At 42.8% G+C, this 17,965-nt stretch overlaps 1 protein-coding gene across 1 annotated transcript in view; it reads left to right on the top strand.

Moving 5' to 3' along the window:
* RELN (reelin) overlaps positions 1-17,965 on the top strand; it is a 1,711,021-nt gene that overhangs the window by 1,527,269 nt on the left and 165,787 nt on the right. The window contains exons 47-49 of the mRNA XM_078679027.1: positions 4,551-4,691; positions 5,494-5,671; positions 7,362-7,555. Coding sequence (XP_078535153.1) covers positions 4,551-4,691; positions 5,494-5,671; positions 7,362-7,555 — 513 coding nt within the window. The remainder of the gene's footprint in view (positions 1-4,550; positions 4,692-5,493; positions 5,672-7,361; positions 7,556-17,965) is intronic.

The raw sequence follows: 17,965 nt of genomic DNA, 5'->3' as shown, positions 1-17,965 counted from the left end.
AACGCCCAGGGCGAAACCTAAAAACAGTCAGGGGGCCATACGTACTAAAAAAGGTCTGAGCGTGGTGTTACACCAAATTTGTCAACGCCGCACTCCAGAATTTTTAAAATGTAGGGATGCGCCGTATTCACCAGACTACAGCACACCCTTGAATTTCCCCAGGACTGGTGCTAAACACGGCCTAGCGCATGCGCAGGCAGGGCGTATGTTGGTACAAAACAGGTAATTACTTTGCATGCCTTTGCCCCGCATTTTTTAGCGTGCATGTTTTTATCGCGAATATGCCTTTACAACACATGCCAATACCACACAATGTTTTTGGATTGAAAAACAATGTATTTGTGGGGAGAAACCCCCACCTCCCCAACTTACCTTAAATGCGTGGTATTAGCATGCGTTGTAAATGCATGTTCGTGTTAAAAATGTGCGTGCTAAAAAATGCGTGGTAAAGGCACAACGAGGTAAAAACCTTGTTTTAAAGGCTGTTTCCCGCGATGGCACCCTGCTGCCATGTTGCGAGCTAGCTTGCGCTGCAGGGGCGATTGTTTATGTGAAGCAAGGGACACCTTCCTGCACATAAACAATCATTAAAGATAATTTGCTCTTTCCATGTGTGCCGCAGAATGCAGCACACATGGAAAGAGCAAAATACGAGGAGAAATTAATAATTTGTCCTCGTAGCGCCATAATAACGACCAAGAGGCATATTTACAAGCCCCTTTTGCCACTGATTATCACTTTTTTTTTTTACGCTCCAGTGGCATCACACCATTTTAGATATTTACAAGGTGGCACTAAGCCGCTTAACGTGGCTTAACACCACCTTGAAAATATGCCACTTTCTGAGGCAGTCCTCTGTGGCAATGGGGCGTGCAGTGGGTGTTGCAGTGGCTGTTCCACCGCAACACCGATCGCTTTTTGATGTTGCTTCAGATTTACAAGACTGAGGCAGCACCAACAACTGACTCCATGGAATACCTGGTCTTAGTAATTTATCCTCGTATTTTGCACCAGTGTTAGGGGAAATGCAGGGGTGCACCATATTCTTGAGAATATGGCACATCCCTGCATTTTAAAAATCTCGGAGAGCTGCATTGCCAAATTTGGTGCAACATTTTGTTTGTAAATATGCCTCTAGGTATTTCCTCCCGCTAACTTTTGGCACTGCCTCCACCTTGTAGATCAGAGATAGCAATGAGTGTTGCAGTGGAATGCCCACTGCAACACACACTGCTCGCCCCTTTGCCACAGAGGACTGCAGCAGAAAGGGGCATATTTACAAGGTGGCGTTTAGCCACGTTAAGTGGCAGAGCACCACCTTGTAAACATGTGAAATGCGCTGTGCCACTGGAGCATCAAAAACGTGATGCTCTGGTGGTGAAAGGGACTTGTAAACATGCTCCTAATTCTCAATCATTCACTGAACCCAGGCCGGTGAGAGCTTGACACGTGCGCACAAATCGTTGTTCTTGGATAATATTGTTCTCAATTCAAATAGCAACGCTCAACTCCCCATGGCCCACTGCTCAAAGGCCACAGTCCTCAATGAAACAATATCAATAGGAAAGGAGCATATACCCATCTTTCAATGTTATCAATCAATTATTGAATTTCTCAAAAGAAAGTCCAGTCCACAGGCCATTTATTCAGTTCCAAAGAATTTTTGTCCAAAATGTATTAAAGAAAAATCATATAATGTAATTCATTCAATTTCATCAAATCTTTTCAGACAATTTCATCAAATCTTTTCTGCCTATGCATTTAGTCCGAACCCTGACTTCATCAGGGCTGAAAAAAAGGAAATATATACACCAATCATTTCCATACAATGTGATTCATTAATATGTTATACATTATACTGATACAAAAGCACTACTCACAAAATCAATTCAAACCCACAATACTACATACACGTTTAGATGCCTGTCTATCTCCATTCTAACCAAAATACACCCAGGACGGGATTTCAATTAGTCCAATTTTCATTAATATACTTCATTAGTAAATCTTTAAAATTATCAAAAGACTCTTCATATTCATTGGTATTGTTAACCTCATTTTCACATTCTTGCGCGTTCGACATGATGATGATATTCCAATACCCAGGTTATTTACCTAAGAAAAACCTTCATTGCCTCATTGTTTCTCTCCTAAATACCAGGGACATCCCTGTTCTCATACTTTACATTATTATAAGCCCTTATTAACTCTTGCTCACTGCACATTAAGGAAGAGTCAGAAATTCTCCAAAAATGTTCCAAATTTACCCAGAGGCCTACTGTGTAATTTTCTTTAATTTAAAGCCTATCTATGCACCTTCCTATTACCGTTATATAATCTTTGAAAAAGTACCCTGTTCAATTCTTGTTGGACCTTTATTCATATCACTAGTCAAATCTGCATCTTTTTTAAGTGCTCCCATGAATAATCTCTGTGAAAGTTCAAACAACATCTGCAATTACCACTTTGATTGTAAAAGGTATCCCTTCAACTATTGCTATTTTGTAGAAAAACAACATACCTTTATTTCATGTAACCAATTTCTTATACATTCTTCACGCTCAATCCGTAATCAACACTATCTCATTCACGAATACTGTGTTCTGTATAAAAATATATTTAAACCCATATTATACTCTAGAGCCGATCAACTGACAAAAAGCATAGATAATGCTTATTTCCCAATCAGGGTGCTACCCCTAAATTAACGATGTCTATATTTAACCTCCCCCTCCAACTATTATCTATTTTAGTTTATATTTATAGATACACCGTACCTTGTTTCACATCAACAGCTTCTGCTCAGTCCTCACGCTCTTCCTTATTCCATATTCTATAGTCCTCTATTTCACAATCACAAGTGCTGCATTCTACGTAAAAATATATTTACTCCAATGTCATCCTGTTATGACAATCTGCTGACAATAGGCATAATTAATGCATTATTGTCCTAATCTGGGAGCTACCTCTGCCCCACCCTACATCGTATACCCAACATAGTAGTTGAAAGCCAGAATTCCTAAAGTATAAACACAATTAATATCCACCATAAACTCATATACCCACTATAGATTAAGTCATAATCAGTTAAACCTCACTCCAAATCTATATTTCACCTTTTCCTTCCTCCGTTATCCAAAATCAGGCCCCCAGCATCAAAAATGTGATGCTCTGGTGGCAAAAGGGGCTTGTAAACATGCTCCTAATTCTCATAACGGGAGAAAATACTTAGCTCTGATGGGGACGAGAGCAAGCTTGACCTGATACAGCTACAGTGCAAGGTTGACTGTGTAAGCATTTTTAATACATGTCTGCAGTGTTTAATCATATGTGCGTTACCAGGATGTCAAGTAATCAAAGTAATCTGATTGTTAACAGTGAAGGCTCAGTCACTGGACAGGATTGTATGAGCAACTGGAGAATAAACTTGGCGTTTTGGTGTTGCTGCCCTTCCCCAAAGAAAACTGCTAAACCCAACCCATTGGAAGCACGTTTTTATAATACTAAATTGTCAGGTACCACAAGTTTCATGCTGCTCTCTCCTCTTGTTGCCTACATCTGTGACCCTCATGCTGGGGCTTTCTGCCCGTATATAGCTTCTCCAGGACATGGATGACAAACACTCCATTCAGAGGGCATTCGTGGTCTAACTCGAAACAACTTTCTGAACCATTAAAGGTAGAATGCAGGATGTGTCTCAGTGCTGCTTCAATAAGATGGGGCAATCCTGGGTGAACCAGGAGCTTAGCCTGACCTGACTCCCATGTTAGCAGAGACCACATGAGGGATTTCTGATTCTGTGACTTTGCTAGTTCAAGAGTGTGGTGTTTCAACTTGGAGCAAGCAGTAGCACAGAAAAGAGAAACATGCTCTAATTGTGAGTCAGTCTGTGCAAGTTTGGAAGCAGTAGGCCTCACCCTAAGCCTGACCACAAACATAATCAGTGCATGAAAGCAACCCTCCCCTGGTTGCACAGCAATTGTCCTAGGCCCAGAATTGAGAAAAGTTAGGTTCTCATGACTAATTGCAACTCTCAATCATTCAATTACTTGTCATTTCAGCAGGTCTGTGATGTCAAAGGTACCAGTAGGTTACCTTAGAAATGTATCTGTATTTTTGAACGTTTTTTGTAAGGCGCTCTAAACCTCATAATTGTCACCTCAGAGCACTAGTGGGAGCGGGACAAGAGCGGCAAGATACAAGCCATGTTAGGAGATCAAGTGCGTAAAAGTCAGAAGGTAATCAAATAGTCCTCAGGTCAGCAGCAACAGATACACCTTCACTGATGACCTTATGCCATGGGAGGCGAGAGGAAGGGACACTTGCAATGATGAGTTAGATGGGAAAGACAGAGACATGTATGTGAATTACTCTGTGTGTGGAACCACCACCTCCACTTACCTCCCAAAATGGTGCTGAACTTTGCAGAAACCAACTCAAAGAAGGCAAAGCCAGTAGCAGATTGTTCAGCACAATATTTGATCTGGTCATATATCTGTCTTGTGTGATTGAAATATATAATTTTTGTCTTTTTTCATTTTGCTCTGAAGGTCTCAAGCTACTCGATTCCGTTGGCATCAGCCTTCTCCTTTTGATAAACAGCAAACCTGGGCGATCGATAACGTGTACATTGGCGACGGCTGTGTGGATATGTGCAGTGGTCATGGCAGATGCCTTCAAGGAAACTGCGTGTAAGTTTGAGGTTATTCCCTGTACATGGGACAGCATGCCTTAGTTTTCAAATCCTTTCTCTGCTGATACCTAATGGTTTCCAACTTCCCTGGAGATGGTGAATAAGAGCGAGGAAGAGTGAGCAATGAAGAGGTACAGCGAGAGATGAAGAGAGTGAGAGCTAAAATTGGGAGAGAGATATCGAGAGGGGGTAAAAAAGAGAGAGGGAGTGAGAAAATCCTATGTACAAAACTCAGCCTGGAGAGAGGCAGGGGTAGAGAGAGAGAGAGAGACAGAGAGAGAGAGACACACACACACAGAGCGAAAGTTGAAGTGAGACAGAGAAAGACCATGTGAGAGAGTGATACAGACTGGGTGAGAGAGCAAAGACATATAGACACTTTGTTTTTGAGAGAGAGAGATTTTTCGGGAGGTAGAAGTAAAGAAAAAAAGAGAACAATTTAAGAGAAAGAGAGAGAGGCAGAGCAAAACGAATAAAGAGTGACAGCTAAAGAGGAGACGGAAAGAGAATGAGAGAGTGAGAAAGATTCAGGTACAGAATGAGACAGGGGAAAATAGAGGAATTTTTAGTCTATTTTACTCCTTATTTCCATATAAAGAACCGCCTTGAGTGATGTTGCAGGTCAGCTGTTAGCAGAATACACATGCAAGATTGTCTGCGCATTTGAGAAGCCGTAGGCATAGCATACCTTGATGTCATTCTTTGAAAGTGTCACCTCTGTTACTTGTTGCCCTTCAAAAGGAGTTTCACATGAAATAAATATTGCTGAAAGTGTTTTAACCGTTTCTTTTCCTCTAAAGCTGCGATGAGAACTGGGGCGGGATCTACTGTGATGAACCAGAGACCTCTCTTCCGGCTCAGCTGAAAGACAACTTTAATCGAGCGCCGTCCAGTCAGAACTGGCTGACCGTCAACGGCGGGAGACTGAGCTCTGTGTGCGGTGCAGTAGCCTCTGGCATGGCTCTTCACTTCAGTGGGGTCAGTGGCATGTAGATGTAAAACCCCTTGTTTCATCTGTGCAATTACTGTTGCCACCTTCCCAAAAGTAAAATACCCGCTATTTGTTGTTTTAAGAGTCTGAAAAGCATTGGCGACCGGCACCGATCTGGGGTGGTGGGACAGGGGACAAATGGGTAAGGGAGTATAAAAAAAACAAAAATACACTTACCTCCTCACCGCACTGTCCCACATTGTCTCTTCTCCGTCGGCCGAACAGGAAGCAGCCACGCTTCCCTGAGCCAATCACAACGCTGAAATGCAGCATTGTGATTGGTCTCAACACTGTAATTCAGCATTCAGACGGGTCTGTGGGCCTGGGCATGTTCTCCACCCAGGCTGTAATGCGTGTACACATCTTTGTTGGGTATTAGCCTTCCCTTAATCTTCACACAGTTAACCTGAACTTCGAGTCAGACCCACCCTAACTTCACTATGTGACCGCACGGTTGCGGCCCTTTCATTTGCTTGGATCTCATCACTGGAATTAACTCTTGCTAACCTGCGCTCCAGCCCCTCTTTCACCAATTTGAAGAGTACATTAAAAACATACATTCTCAAATACGAAGAAAAGCAGAACTAATTGTTCATTACAATCCCATTTTGTTCACATCTCTTTGTCCTTAGAGCCATGCCCCTATTCCTATCATATATCCTTGTATGCACAGATGCTGTGAGATATATTAATGTTTATAATGTTTGCAATGTCTTTCATCACCTGTCACCTACCAACCCCAGCAACCTAGTCCTGTTTACATTATGCAGCAAGGTATTCATTTTTAGTTTGAGCCTTTGGCAGTGCATGCGCTGCTCTGCGAGGCATGCTTTTTTGGAGACTTGAAGCCCCGCCCACTCTCTGCCCACATTTGTCATTGGCTTGTGTCATTGTCCTTCGTAAATGCTGCCTTCTAATTCGTTAATAGGCTTGTTAGTCCCTCCTTAGTACCACCTTGTCTTCATTTGTAACCTCCCTTGAGAACTGGCCCTTTTACTTCGGTTGTTGCATGGTGTGTCTGTTATTCAGTCTGTAAGCACTATTTTTTTTTGATGAGCTTCTCCTACTGCAGGAACTACATGCTTTCCAGCAACATTCAGCACATTCAGCGCGCCATGTGTGCTTTGACGGGACGCTTTTATTAAAAAAAGTATTTGTTTATCAACTTGACAAACAAATGCTTTATTTGGTAAAAACACCCCATTCCGCGCTTTCACTTTAATAGCGCCACAGACCTTTATTTAGACATGACTCATCTAAAGAAAGGGCTTGGCCTCTATTAACGTGAAAGCGCAGCATGGGGTGCTTGTAAACAACAAGCATTTGCAATGTAATAGGTCTAGCATTTTAGAAACTTTGAACTATTGGTATTGTAAATGACAATACCTTTTATTATTACAGGTTTTTTAAACACATAAATAAAAGGCATTGTCATTTACAATGCCAATAGCTCAAAATCTCGCAATTGCAAGACCTATTGCATTGCAAATGCGTGTTTAGCTATATACATCAAAACATGTTGCTAAGTAGCACGCATCTTCATGAAATGCTCTTGCGTTTGTTTTATAAATAAGTAAAAAAATAAATAAAAAATATAAAATATGCTTCAGTCTAAATGCAACAACAATTCACTACAATGCAATATTGAACATAATCTTTCCATGACTTTCCTCACAGGGTTGCAGTCGCTTGCTGGTCACGGTGGATCTGAATCTCACCAATGCTGAATTTATCCAGTTTTACTTCATGTATGGATGTCTCATAACTCCGCATCACCGTAACCAGGGTGTGCTGCTCGAGTACTCCGTGAACGGGGGCATTTCCTGGATCCTGCTCATGGAAATATTTTATGAGCAGTACAGCAAACCCGGGTATGTCCGCAGTGCTCCCAAATGAACAATTAAATAGTGCACACAGAAGTGTGCTTCCTTTCCCTCTAAAACTACCTCCCTCCACTTGCAGATGTATTGTTTTTCATTGCACTTTTTTAATTTAAAAGACTATTTCCAGTTTGTAATGAAAGTCCTTTAAATCTGAAAGAAATGTGGTCACTGTTGAATACTTTGTTGTGCTGCCTTCTCAATTAGATTGAAGCATGAAGTCAGAAGACAGACAATGACTTCAAGTTTCTCTTCTGCATTCATCCTCATTGTCTTCTTGTGTCCATCGCAGGGTTTTATTAATTAATTTATCAGTATGAGCTCCAACACTGACTGGTTCTTTCATGCATTTTCACAGTTTCTTTGAAAGGCTGTTTGTTCTGGCTGTACCCGTGTACCTCAAGTCAAGGGTTATTCTTTCTCCCTAAACACATCCAGATGTTCAGTATCTTAACTGGAACTACATCATTGCCTCAGAATGTCTGCATATGTCACCCCCAAAGACAGAACTGTTTGAGGCATCACGTGCAGCTTGTGTTTTATTGTGGAGGAGGCTAAAGGGAGGAGGTCGAACTGCCGGCCAGTGTGGCATTCACTAGTCCTGAATGATGTGCACAGGGGACAGCCTTGGTCTAGTTGCACACTCTGTACCTAATCCATGGAGAGAATCTTCTGCTATTTGCTGCATATCACACGGGGCATGAAAGAAAGTGTTTTGTAGAAACCAAACCGTGTACTGCAGCAGTTGGTGTAGGTTTATACATTAAAAATGTCCAAGAGCATTTCAGGCTGGACTGTTCCCTTGAGGCACAGCGTCAAGACTGATTTGCAATCGCCGGGTCTGAACTGGGGTGGCAAAGTGAGCTAAATACTCAGGCAAACCTCTTTACTAGAAGACCTTACTTCATATCTGTTCTGTTAAAAGCTGCATTAGAACATCTTGGCATAGCAGTGACAGAAAAGGTCACTCTTCAAACTTGTAAAGCTTGTGGCAAGAAGAAAATCTTTATGGGTGATACATATTTAAATTGTCTTTGTTGCCTTCGTCCCAGCGACAATCCAAAGAGATGTGCGATATGTCTCACATTCTCTTTAAACATTCCAAAAGATCGTGAAAAAATGACTTTAGGCATTCTTCAGGATTAATTGAAACAAGCCACAACTTCAGGCCAAGGTAAGAGTACAATGGCTCAACAAGAGAAATCTGTTAGAAAGCTGGCTCTAAAATTCTTTTGACCTCGCTTCTAAGGGTCAGACATGAGCCACGCTGCTATCTGATACCTTCTCTAAAGATTTGAATGCAGCAAAAAAGTGCTTTCAAAAGTCAGAGAGGAAAGCTAATTTGCTTGCGGACACTTTCCCTAAGAAACTGAAAAAGGTCCTTCACAAAACACCACCCAAAAAGTCGTCCCTTGAAAAACAAAAGGACACTTCAGGTATGTTACCTGTTAAAAATTCAGCCATGTCGGCAACAAAAGCAAATTCTAAGAGGTCGACTGAGGAGACGTAAACGAAAACATAGTCAATGATGGAATAGGAATCATCCATAAAGCACTAAACTGTCAACAGTATCGTTGACCAATATGGCGAGACCTGCATCATCGATGACGACTTCATCAACGCATACTCTCTCACTGTTGACGACTTTGAAAAATCTCTTGTTCATGACAGTAAATATAACACAGAAGATTGACTCAATTTACAGAGCTATTATCTGTTCCCCCTTAGCAACTTCCATCTCATCCCTTTATGTCTCCAGTGCCTCTGTTAACACCCAAAAAGTTTCTTCAAGATGTGTTCTCAGGCCCAGAGAGTGTCACATTTTAGCCAGTAGTTTCCGGTGCTCTGCACTGGCACTTAATCATCAACACCAGCGCTTATAGCGCAAACTCAACCGAAAAGCGCTTTTCATAAGCACCATTTAAGGATAAGGACACAATCATTTTTTGTAGGCACAGGGAGATTAAGTGATTTGTCTGGAATTTTAGGACGTTGAACCTATGCCGAGACTCAAACCTGGTTCCCCAGCTTCAAAGTCGGCAGCTCTGGCCTTTACATCACATCCTCTCCCCACTTGTAGGATTTCATGGTTAGTAGTTAGTTCTGTTTTAGGCAGTTCTAATAGGAGCAATGGGCTGGTGCCAGCTGCCGCCTGATGAGAGCCCAGCTCTCATGTTTTTTACAAATTAACCACTGGATCCAGAGGTTGATGATGACCATAATAATATCAAAGACACAGAAATCTTTTTTAAGTGAAAAAGTGACCTTGATAATGATCAAAAGGCTACTAGACCATCTGACCTCAAAATCAGATATGTGGACTCAAGAACCCCGTACTTTGCATTGCAAGGTCTGTGTATTGCGTTCACCCAGATTACCAGATTTTGGGCAGGATGGTAGAAGCTGGCACCCTCAGACACAGATGGTACATATTCCATTATCTACGTTTAATGATATACAAGAGATTGTTAAAGACATCTATCACAGACTACTACACGCCTCCAAGGCCAGGGTCCTGCAACAACAAGCAACCCTACTTCCAGTACTTCCCGCATCAGCTGAGTCACGACAACAACAGATTCCTAAGCCCAAACTACCAGGAAAGAATTTAGAATTGCCAGTAAAAATATCGTCTGACACTAATGGTGATCTATTCACATCAGCAGATAGGAAGATGAATGCCTGAGACCATTGAGTGTCATTGATGTGTCACAGTATATGACAACACAGATTCTCCACATTCGCATGGAATGTGTGATGATGATGATGATGGTGATGATGCATCTTATCAAGAGATTTGAACAATTTCAATAGGGGACCCAGACTGGAATATTGATATTATTCGAAAGGATGCAAGTCCTGTCCCAAAACCAAGAGACCCTCCACCTGATGAGATTGGAAGATTTCACGCTCTTATTAAAAAAGTGTCTCAACATTATAGTATACCAATGTCATCAGGCAAAAATCATCTTTGCTTTTCGACTTCAAAGAAAAAGCTTTGAGAAGTTCAAGATCAATATCTGTATTAGAACATTTGCAGGTAGAAGGCCTGATAACCATGCAAAATCCAGCAACAGCTACTGTAAATCTATCAAGTAGAGAGAAAAAATAAAAGGCTACCGATAGAGCATCACCACATATACTTAATCAGGTTAATACTTTTTCAGTAGTCACTGCTACAGTATAGTGAGGGTCATGTAATTCGTACACTCCTAGCTCTGCGCCCATGGACAAGAAGGGCCTAAATGGGACTCAGTGAGTAAAGAGTGAACGTACTAGTGCTGATACAGTTAATATTGCCAGTGCCACTGACATTGTGGCTCATTTTGATCATCATTTATGGAGTGATATAACTCCTTTCAATAATACACAAACAGTATCCTGTGCCTAAACAAGATAGCTGGTATACCCACGAATTGAGGGTAGCAAAGCAAAACTGCAGACGAGCTGAGAAAGCTTGGAGGAAAGGGAAGACCGAGAGCAGCAGAGTAGCTTTCTTAGATACTCAATCCAAGTATTATAAAAACATAAAGCAAGCCAGGAAGCAACATCTAACGCAGCAGATAGCACAGGCAGGCAACTGCTCTAAGGAGCTTTTTAACATCCTGCAGAATTTTATTAAGCCGATGGCTTGTGACAGCTCTGAGGACTTCTCACAAGACCTATGTGATGAAGTCTCGGCATATTTTGAGGACAAAATAAACAACATCTATGAAAAAATAATAGCAGCCAATGACGCTATAAAAATTACTAACATAGGCCATCCCCATCCTCATATTCCGGTATCTAGCAACAAACCCACTCTTTCATCTTTTCCTCCAATCACCAACACAGAGCTCCTCTCTTTCTGCAGCCACATTAAATCTGGGTCGCCTAATGACCTTATTCCAACTAAAATGGTTGGCCCCATGATCTCTTTTTTGGGACCTCACATGCTGGATGTGATTAACATCTCCCTAACGAAAGGCCAGGTCCCAGCAGACTGGAAAAGGGCGGTGGTGAACCCGATTAGAAAAAAAGCATCTTCCCCTTGGACGGACCTCTCCAACTTACGACCTATCTCCCTCCTACCCTACCTGGGCAAGGTTACAGAGAGGCACGTAAACACCTATATTTCTCAACATCTTGAAGCGACGGATGGCCTGGACTATTCACAATCTGGTTTCAGGCCAAACCACAGCACAGAATCAGCCCTTCAGACAGTGACCAACAACATCAGAATGGCACTGGATGATGGCAGCTCTATGATTCTGGTGCTGTTGGACCTTTCCGCCGCTTTCGATACGGTGTCTCACACGGTGCTTCTTGACCGCCTAGGTGAGGTGGGTGTGGAGGGAGAGGCTCTGACATGGATGAAGAGCTTTGTGGTAAATAAATAATTAATTACCGGTACTATTTTTGAATACAGTGAATAAAACAGATACCTCGAATCCTGTCTCTTATTTATTGAGCTATCTTGAGTCTTACAGGCTTTAATCAGGCATAAGGGAAGGGACAGGAACGGGATAGCCTGCACGGAAATAGAATGGATGGCAGCTGCCAGGGAATGGGAATGGCATGGGAATGGGGGGGTAACTTTCAGTAACAGTACATAGTATATATACTAAAACAATTACATTACATTCAATACAGTAGGCGTAGCAGTAGGCGTAACTCGTACCAGTCGCGAAAGATAAGAGTAGAATGGGTGTAACAAGAAGGCGTGTACAGGGCGTATACATAGACATGTGATGTAGACGTCATGGAAGTGTCATAAATGGGGCGGAAACATAGAGGGGGCTACCTGAGCAGCTGGGACCTTTAACCTAGTGGTGCGCGCAAACGGGCAATGACGTGTTACCAGGAAGAACTGGGGCTATGACTTCTACGCTGGAAGAGGAGACTAAAGTCTGCAGTGTCAGAACGACTTGTACCTATGGCATATCTGGTATCTTGTGTTTGGAATACATGTTGATAGAAACTAAAAGTTATCAGGGCAAAGGCTACTTGACACTAAGCCTGGTGCATGCATAATTCTACATGTATTGCGTGTGCTAGGAATATTCTATGAATATTAATACAGTATTTCTCTTACATGGAGACAGAAAGGCTAGACAATAGCTGGAACTATTGATGCGATTCAGTAGCTTAGGAATGCAGAGAAGGAGGGCTGGACTGATAACTAGAAGCATAACATACTCTTGGCAGACTGGGAGGCAGAGCCAGGCCGGGCCGGGCACCGCGAGGCAGGAAGTAAGTGAAGGGTCAGGGATGCAGGTGGGGGCTGCATCGCTCCTCGGAGCGGGTTCAGAAGACTGGAGCTTGAATCTGGTGTCCGGGCCCTTTTGAGGCCTAGAAACGGAGACAATGCGGTGAATTAACGTGCACACTGAAAAAGGTGGCAACTTAGGCCTAATACTCGTTGTTTTCACGAGAATTGGAAACTGGCATACTAGAGTTGGACACAACTATGATTGCGTCTTTAATCGATCATAGGGGGATACATGCATATCGGTCATGCACATATAGCTTAATATGGGGAACACGTAGGCACATATAACATGGCAAAATTTACTTTTCCACATTCCCTCCTTGTGCCCTACGTTTCCATCAGGAAACATCAATATTCATGATACCATCTATCTGTTCATATAGCGTCATTTGCTCGTCTCGAATTGTCTTGGAACGGGACTTAGGACTAGGAATACAAGAGGTAGCACACATGCCGCAAATCGCAGGGCCACATTGTAAACAGAGGCAGCAACTGAATATGATCATTACTGCTATACCTAGGAATGACAATACTTTCCATCCCCAGGCAGATATGATACTCCAGAGCCAACCGGACCACGTCCAGGTGCCTGGATTCTGGTGTAACTGATGGGCAATTTTATGAAGTCTGGTTATAGCTGAATAAACAGACGGCGCGTTATTAGGAATGAAAATGCAGCAACTAGATCCGATGACTCTACAAGCTCCTCCTCTATCGGCCAGTATGACGTCAAGGACGAGACGATTTTGGAGCACGACAAATCTAATGGCAGATTGCTCTTCGGTTAAGTTACCTAGTGCGGAAGTAGTCTCATTCACTACTGCTTCAAGGGTTCTGGTTAACCTACGTATTAACTTACTATTCTGGACAGGGCCTATAAAGAAGAAGAAACCTTTATTGAAGTCTTGATATTGTTCTAGAGCAGTTTCAGTTTGATCGACAATTGGGGACTCGGTCTCCCTTCTATGTCTAACGTGTACTAGATATGTGTTTCTGTGATAATCGGATGGGGCTAGAAAAACTGGTGGCAGTAGGAAGGCAATATAACATGTTCCATCCCAATCAAGGGGCAGACGAACATATGCGGTCTGACCACAAACAAAATAAGAATGACGTGAGGCTTTGAGAATAGATTTCCCACTGTCACTATACTCGACAATAGTAGTACAATCACTATGTCCTACATGTGCGGAACCATTCTTTCTGACACATAATTCGCCTTTGACTGGTAGTACTGAAATAGCAGGCAAATCTGGAGTAGTATCGGACTGAACATTCAGGACCATGAAATTCGAGGAATAATTACCTAAATCATATACTTCGTTTTCTAGATCTAACCCTGTTCTATGGGAAAGACCTTCCTTGTCTGGAAAACATGTTCTATTCAGAAAGGACATATCAGTTGAGGATGACGTTAACGTGGACCATGCTCCACACGAACCATTATGTGAAAACGGATAAGGAAAAAGTGGCAGAACTCCCTTCGGTGTCTGGAAAGGGGGGAGTCGACCACACACCCAACAATTAGTGGCATTGCTGGTCTGGTGTGAATAGTGCAACATTCGAATGAATGTATTGTTACGCATAGCAAGACGATAGGATAGCTCGTGAGGAGGCAGATCACTAAATGTGTGCTCTACTGTAACATTAGAAAGCATATGTACATGTGAAATTGGAAAACATAAATGTAAAGCATAACATATGCATGTAACCATAAGACTCAAAAATAATAGGAAAAATAGAACGATAATACATCTTTTAGAGTTTTGACTAACTCTCTCACTGTGTGGGTCTATCTCATACATGTCAGGAACCTGTCTAACCGTTTCACCCGAGAGGGACTTAGACAATTAAACTGGCTGACTTATTTTACTAGACCGGAGTTTATCTTTATACTCCTGCTGCGGAGTTTTCTCTAACAGGGGAAGTTTGAATACAGAGTCTGTTTTTGGGCAGTCCTTAGGAATAAGGCAGTCTTTAATCAATGTCTTTTGTCGCAGTCCATGGAATTTCTTGATATGACTGATGTGGACCCATCCTCGGCGTCCTTCTAGCTTGACTGCGGTCCTTGTAGTTAACAACACCATTTGGGGCTCCTTCCAACGGGGCTCCAGCGGACTTGAACGATCGAAATTGCGCACCAGGACGAATTCTCCCGGAACGACCTCATGCGGTTTCACCTCAGTGTTGTCTGGAAATGCAGCGGCAACCTGTGAACGACAAGAGTGTAGGGCAGACATCAAGGAAGCTAGGTAATCTGTCAGCATATTACTGGAAACATCTGTAATACTACGGGGTCTAGGTGTACCCCACATGTTTGGAGGACGGCCGAATACGACCTCGTACGGGGACAGGCCTGATCTGGAATGTGCAACCATTCTCATGTAGAACAGAGCAACTGGCAGGGCAACTAACCAATCTACACCTTTTTCTCTACATACTTTAGCAATGCGGATTTTCAAAGTCTGGTTATGTCTCTCTACGAGACCGGCTGCTTCAGGATGGCGTACACAATGGAACTTCCACTGGTACCCTAACAGAAGGGAAACTTGTTTCATGAGCTCGGATGAGAATGGCTGGCCGTTATCTGAATACACGACCCTAGGCAATCCAAAGCGGGGAAAATACTCACGAACCAACTGCTTGGCAGTGGTCGCAGCTGTGTAATCTGGAACTGGATATGCTTCTGTCCATCTGGACAAAGCACATACAACTACGAGGACATACTTGAAACCTCGACATCGCTCCATCTGAATATAATCCATTTGGAGGACTTCAAAAGGGTGGTCAGGAGGTTGGAATCCCCCTTGTTCCACGGGACACTTTTACCTGGATTGAAATGACAACATATCATACAGGTACGTACTTTCTGCTTGGCTGCAGCTCGTAAATGCTTGTTGAACCAAAGGTTCTGGATACTGTTTAACATAGCTTTTTCTCCTAGATGTGCTGGACTATGTGCGGTATTAATAATGACTTGAACCATAGAGTCGGGGAGAAACCATGTGGCTTTTCCCTTCGTCAACCATCCTTGATCTGTCTGGACCCCTCCTTGTTTGGACCATTTCTTGATTTCTTCGGGAGTAGCATGTAACTGTATGTCTATGACATCTTGTGTAGGGTCCTTAACTGTCATACAAGTAGTCTGATCTGGAGTGAGTGTCTGTGTCGTGTTAACTGGAATGTCTGGAGTTTGAGCTGTGAGCTTGGCTGTTCGATCAGCTAGATCGTTACCTTGGGAAATGATGTCAGTAACTTTCGTATGTGCTTTGCACTTCATAATGGCAATAGCTGTCGGCAAATGTATTGCATCTAACAGGGCTTGAATGAGGAGACCATGCTGGATCTTGGTTCCATGAGAAGTCATGAAACCTCTCTCTTGCCAGAGCACTCCAAAGTCGTGTACGACTCCGAATGCATAACGTGAATCTGTATATATGTTAACTCTCAGGTTCTTGGCACGTATGCAGGCTTGGGTCAGAGCGATGAGCTCTGCTGCTTGAGCAGACAGGGTGTCAATACGATGTGTTTCTATAACTTCGGTGTCAGTAGTCACTGCATACGCGGCTACTAGTTCTCCTGTACTTGTTCTCATACATGAACCATCCACATAAAGTGTCAGGTCGGGATCAGGTAAGGCAATATCTGTCAAGTCTTGTCTTGGCTTTGTCATGGTGTTAACAACTTCCACACAGTCATGTGTGGCAGGATTTGAAGTAACTGACGGTAACAGCGTAGCTGGATTTAGAATGTTGCAGCGTCGGATTTCTATGTGTGGCTGAAACAGTGTCAATTCATAACCTGTTAAACGTGCAATTGTCAAGTGCTGAGTCTGGGTTCTGTTTAAAAGAACTTCCACAGAGTGTGGAACTTGTACTGTCAGAGAGTGTCCTAACACTATGGAATCACTTTGTCTGATAGCTAGAGCTGTGGCTGCAACTGACTTGAGGCACGCAGGCAGAGCCTGGGCCACTGGATCTAATGTGCTAGAAAAATAAGCACAGGGCTTGTATTGTCCTGCTTGATCTTGTGTGAGAACAGATAATGCAGTACCATCACGTTCTGTGACAAAAAGTGTAAAAGGCTTACTGTAGTTTGGTGTTGCTAGAACAGGTGCTTCCCATAAAGCTTTCTTTAATTCATTGAAAACAAGTGTATGTTCCTGGGTCCAAGGGAGGACAGTCGATACGACTGCCTCCTGTGTCGTTAACTGTATCAGTGGCTTGGCTAGATATGCATACTGAGGAATCCATTGTCTGCAGTAAGAAGTGAGGCCAATAAAAGCTCGTACCTCCTTCTGAGTCTTGGGCTGTGGAAGATGTGCTATTAACTGGATACGGTCAGGTGTCAACTGCCTACCCCACTTGGACAGTAAGTGTCCCAAGTATACCACTTGCTGGACACAGAATTGTAATTTGGAAGGGGACACCTTGTGCCCCATCTCGGCCAGAAAATACAGGACTGTAAGTGACGCACGCTCGCAGTCACGTTCAGAACGGGCTGTGATCAGTAGATCATCGACATACTGGAGCAGGGCAGTGTCAGTTGGCATGTGAATACTGTCTAGTTGTCTTTTAAGTGCTTGACTGTAAATGCTAGGACTTTCTGTGAAGCCTTGAGGAGCTCGTGTAAATTTATAGCTTCTTCCATTTAAACAGAAACCGAAAAGAAACTGGCTGTCTGGATGAATAGGGACACTAAAGAATGCGTTCTTGAGATCGATAACTGAAAAGAATGTGGCTTCAGAATCAATGGCTGTCAAGAGTGATGAAATATCTGGGACTACTGGGTACTGGGGTATGATACATTTATTAAGTTCTCGAAGGTCAATCACTAATCGATATACTGGAGGTGCATTTGGATCAGTACGTTTCAGGACTGGAATGATAGGAGAATTACATACGTTGGAGTCAGTTTCTACAACCACTCCTTGAGCAATAAGTTCGTCAATAATTTTGGATAAGGCTGCTACAGCCTCAGGTGGAAATTTGTACTGTCTGATTCGTGGTAATACTACACCTTGCTTCAGAGTCACATGATGGGGTGTGATATGCATACAACCTACATCAGTTGGACCTTGTGCCCATAAATGCTGTGGTACATTCAATAATCTTGGATCAAAATCACGTAATACATAATGACCTTTGAAG

Source organism: Lissotriton helveticus, chromosome 1_1 (assembly GCF_964261635.1).
Source record: "Lissotriton helveticus chromosome 1_1, aLisHel1.1, whole genome shotgun sequence".
NCBI lineage: Eukaryota > Metazoa > Chordata > Amphibia > Caudata > Salamandridae > Lissotriton > Lissotriton helveticus.
The sequence above is the reverse complement of the archived record's forward strand: the minus strand, read 5'-3'. Positions and strand labels throughout refer to the sequence as shown.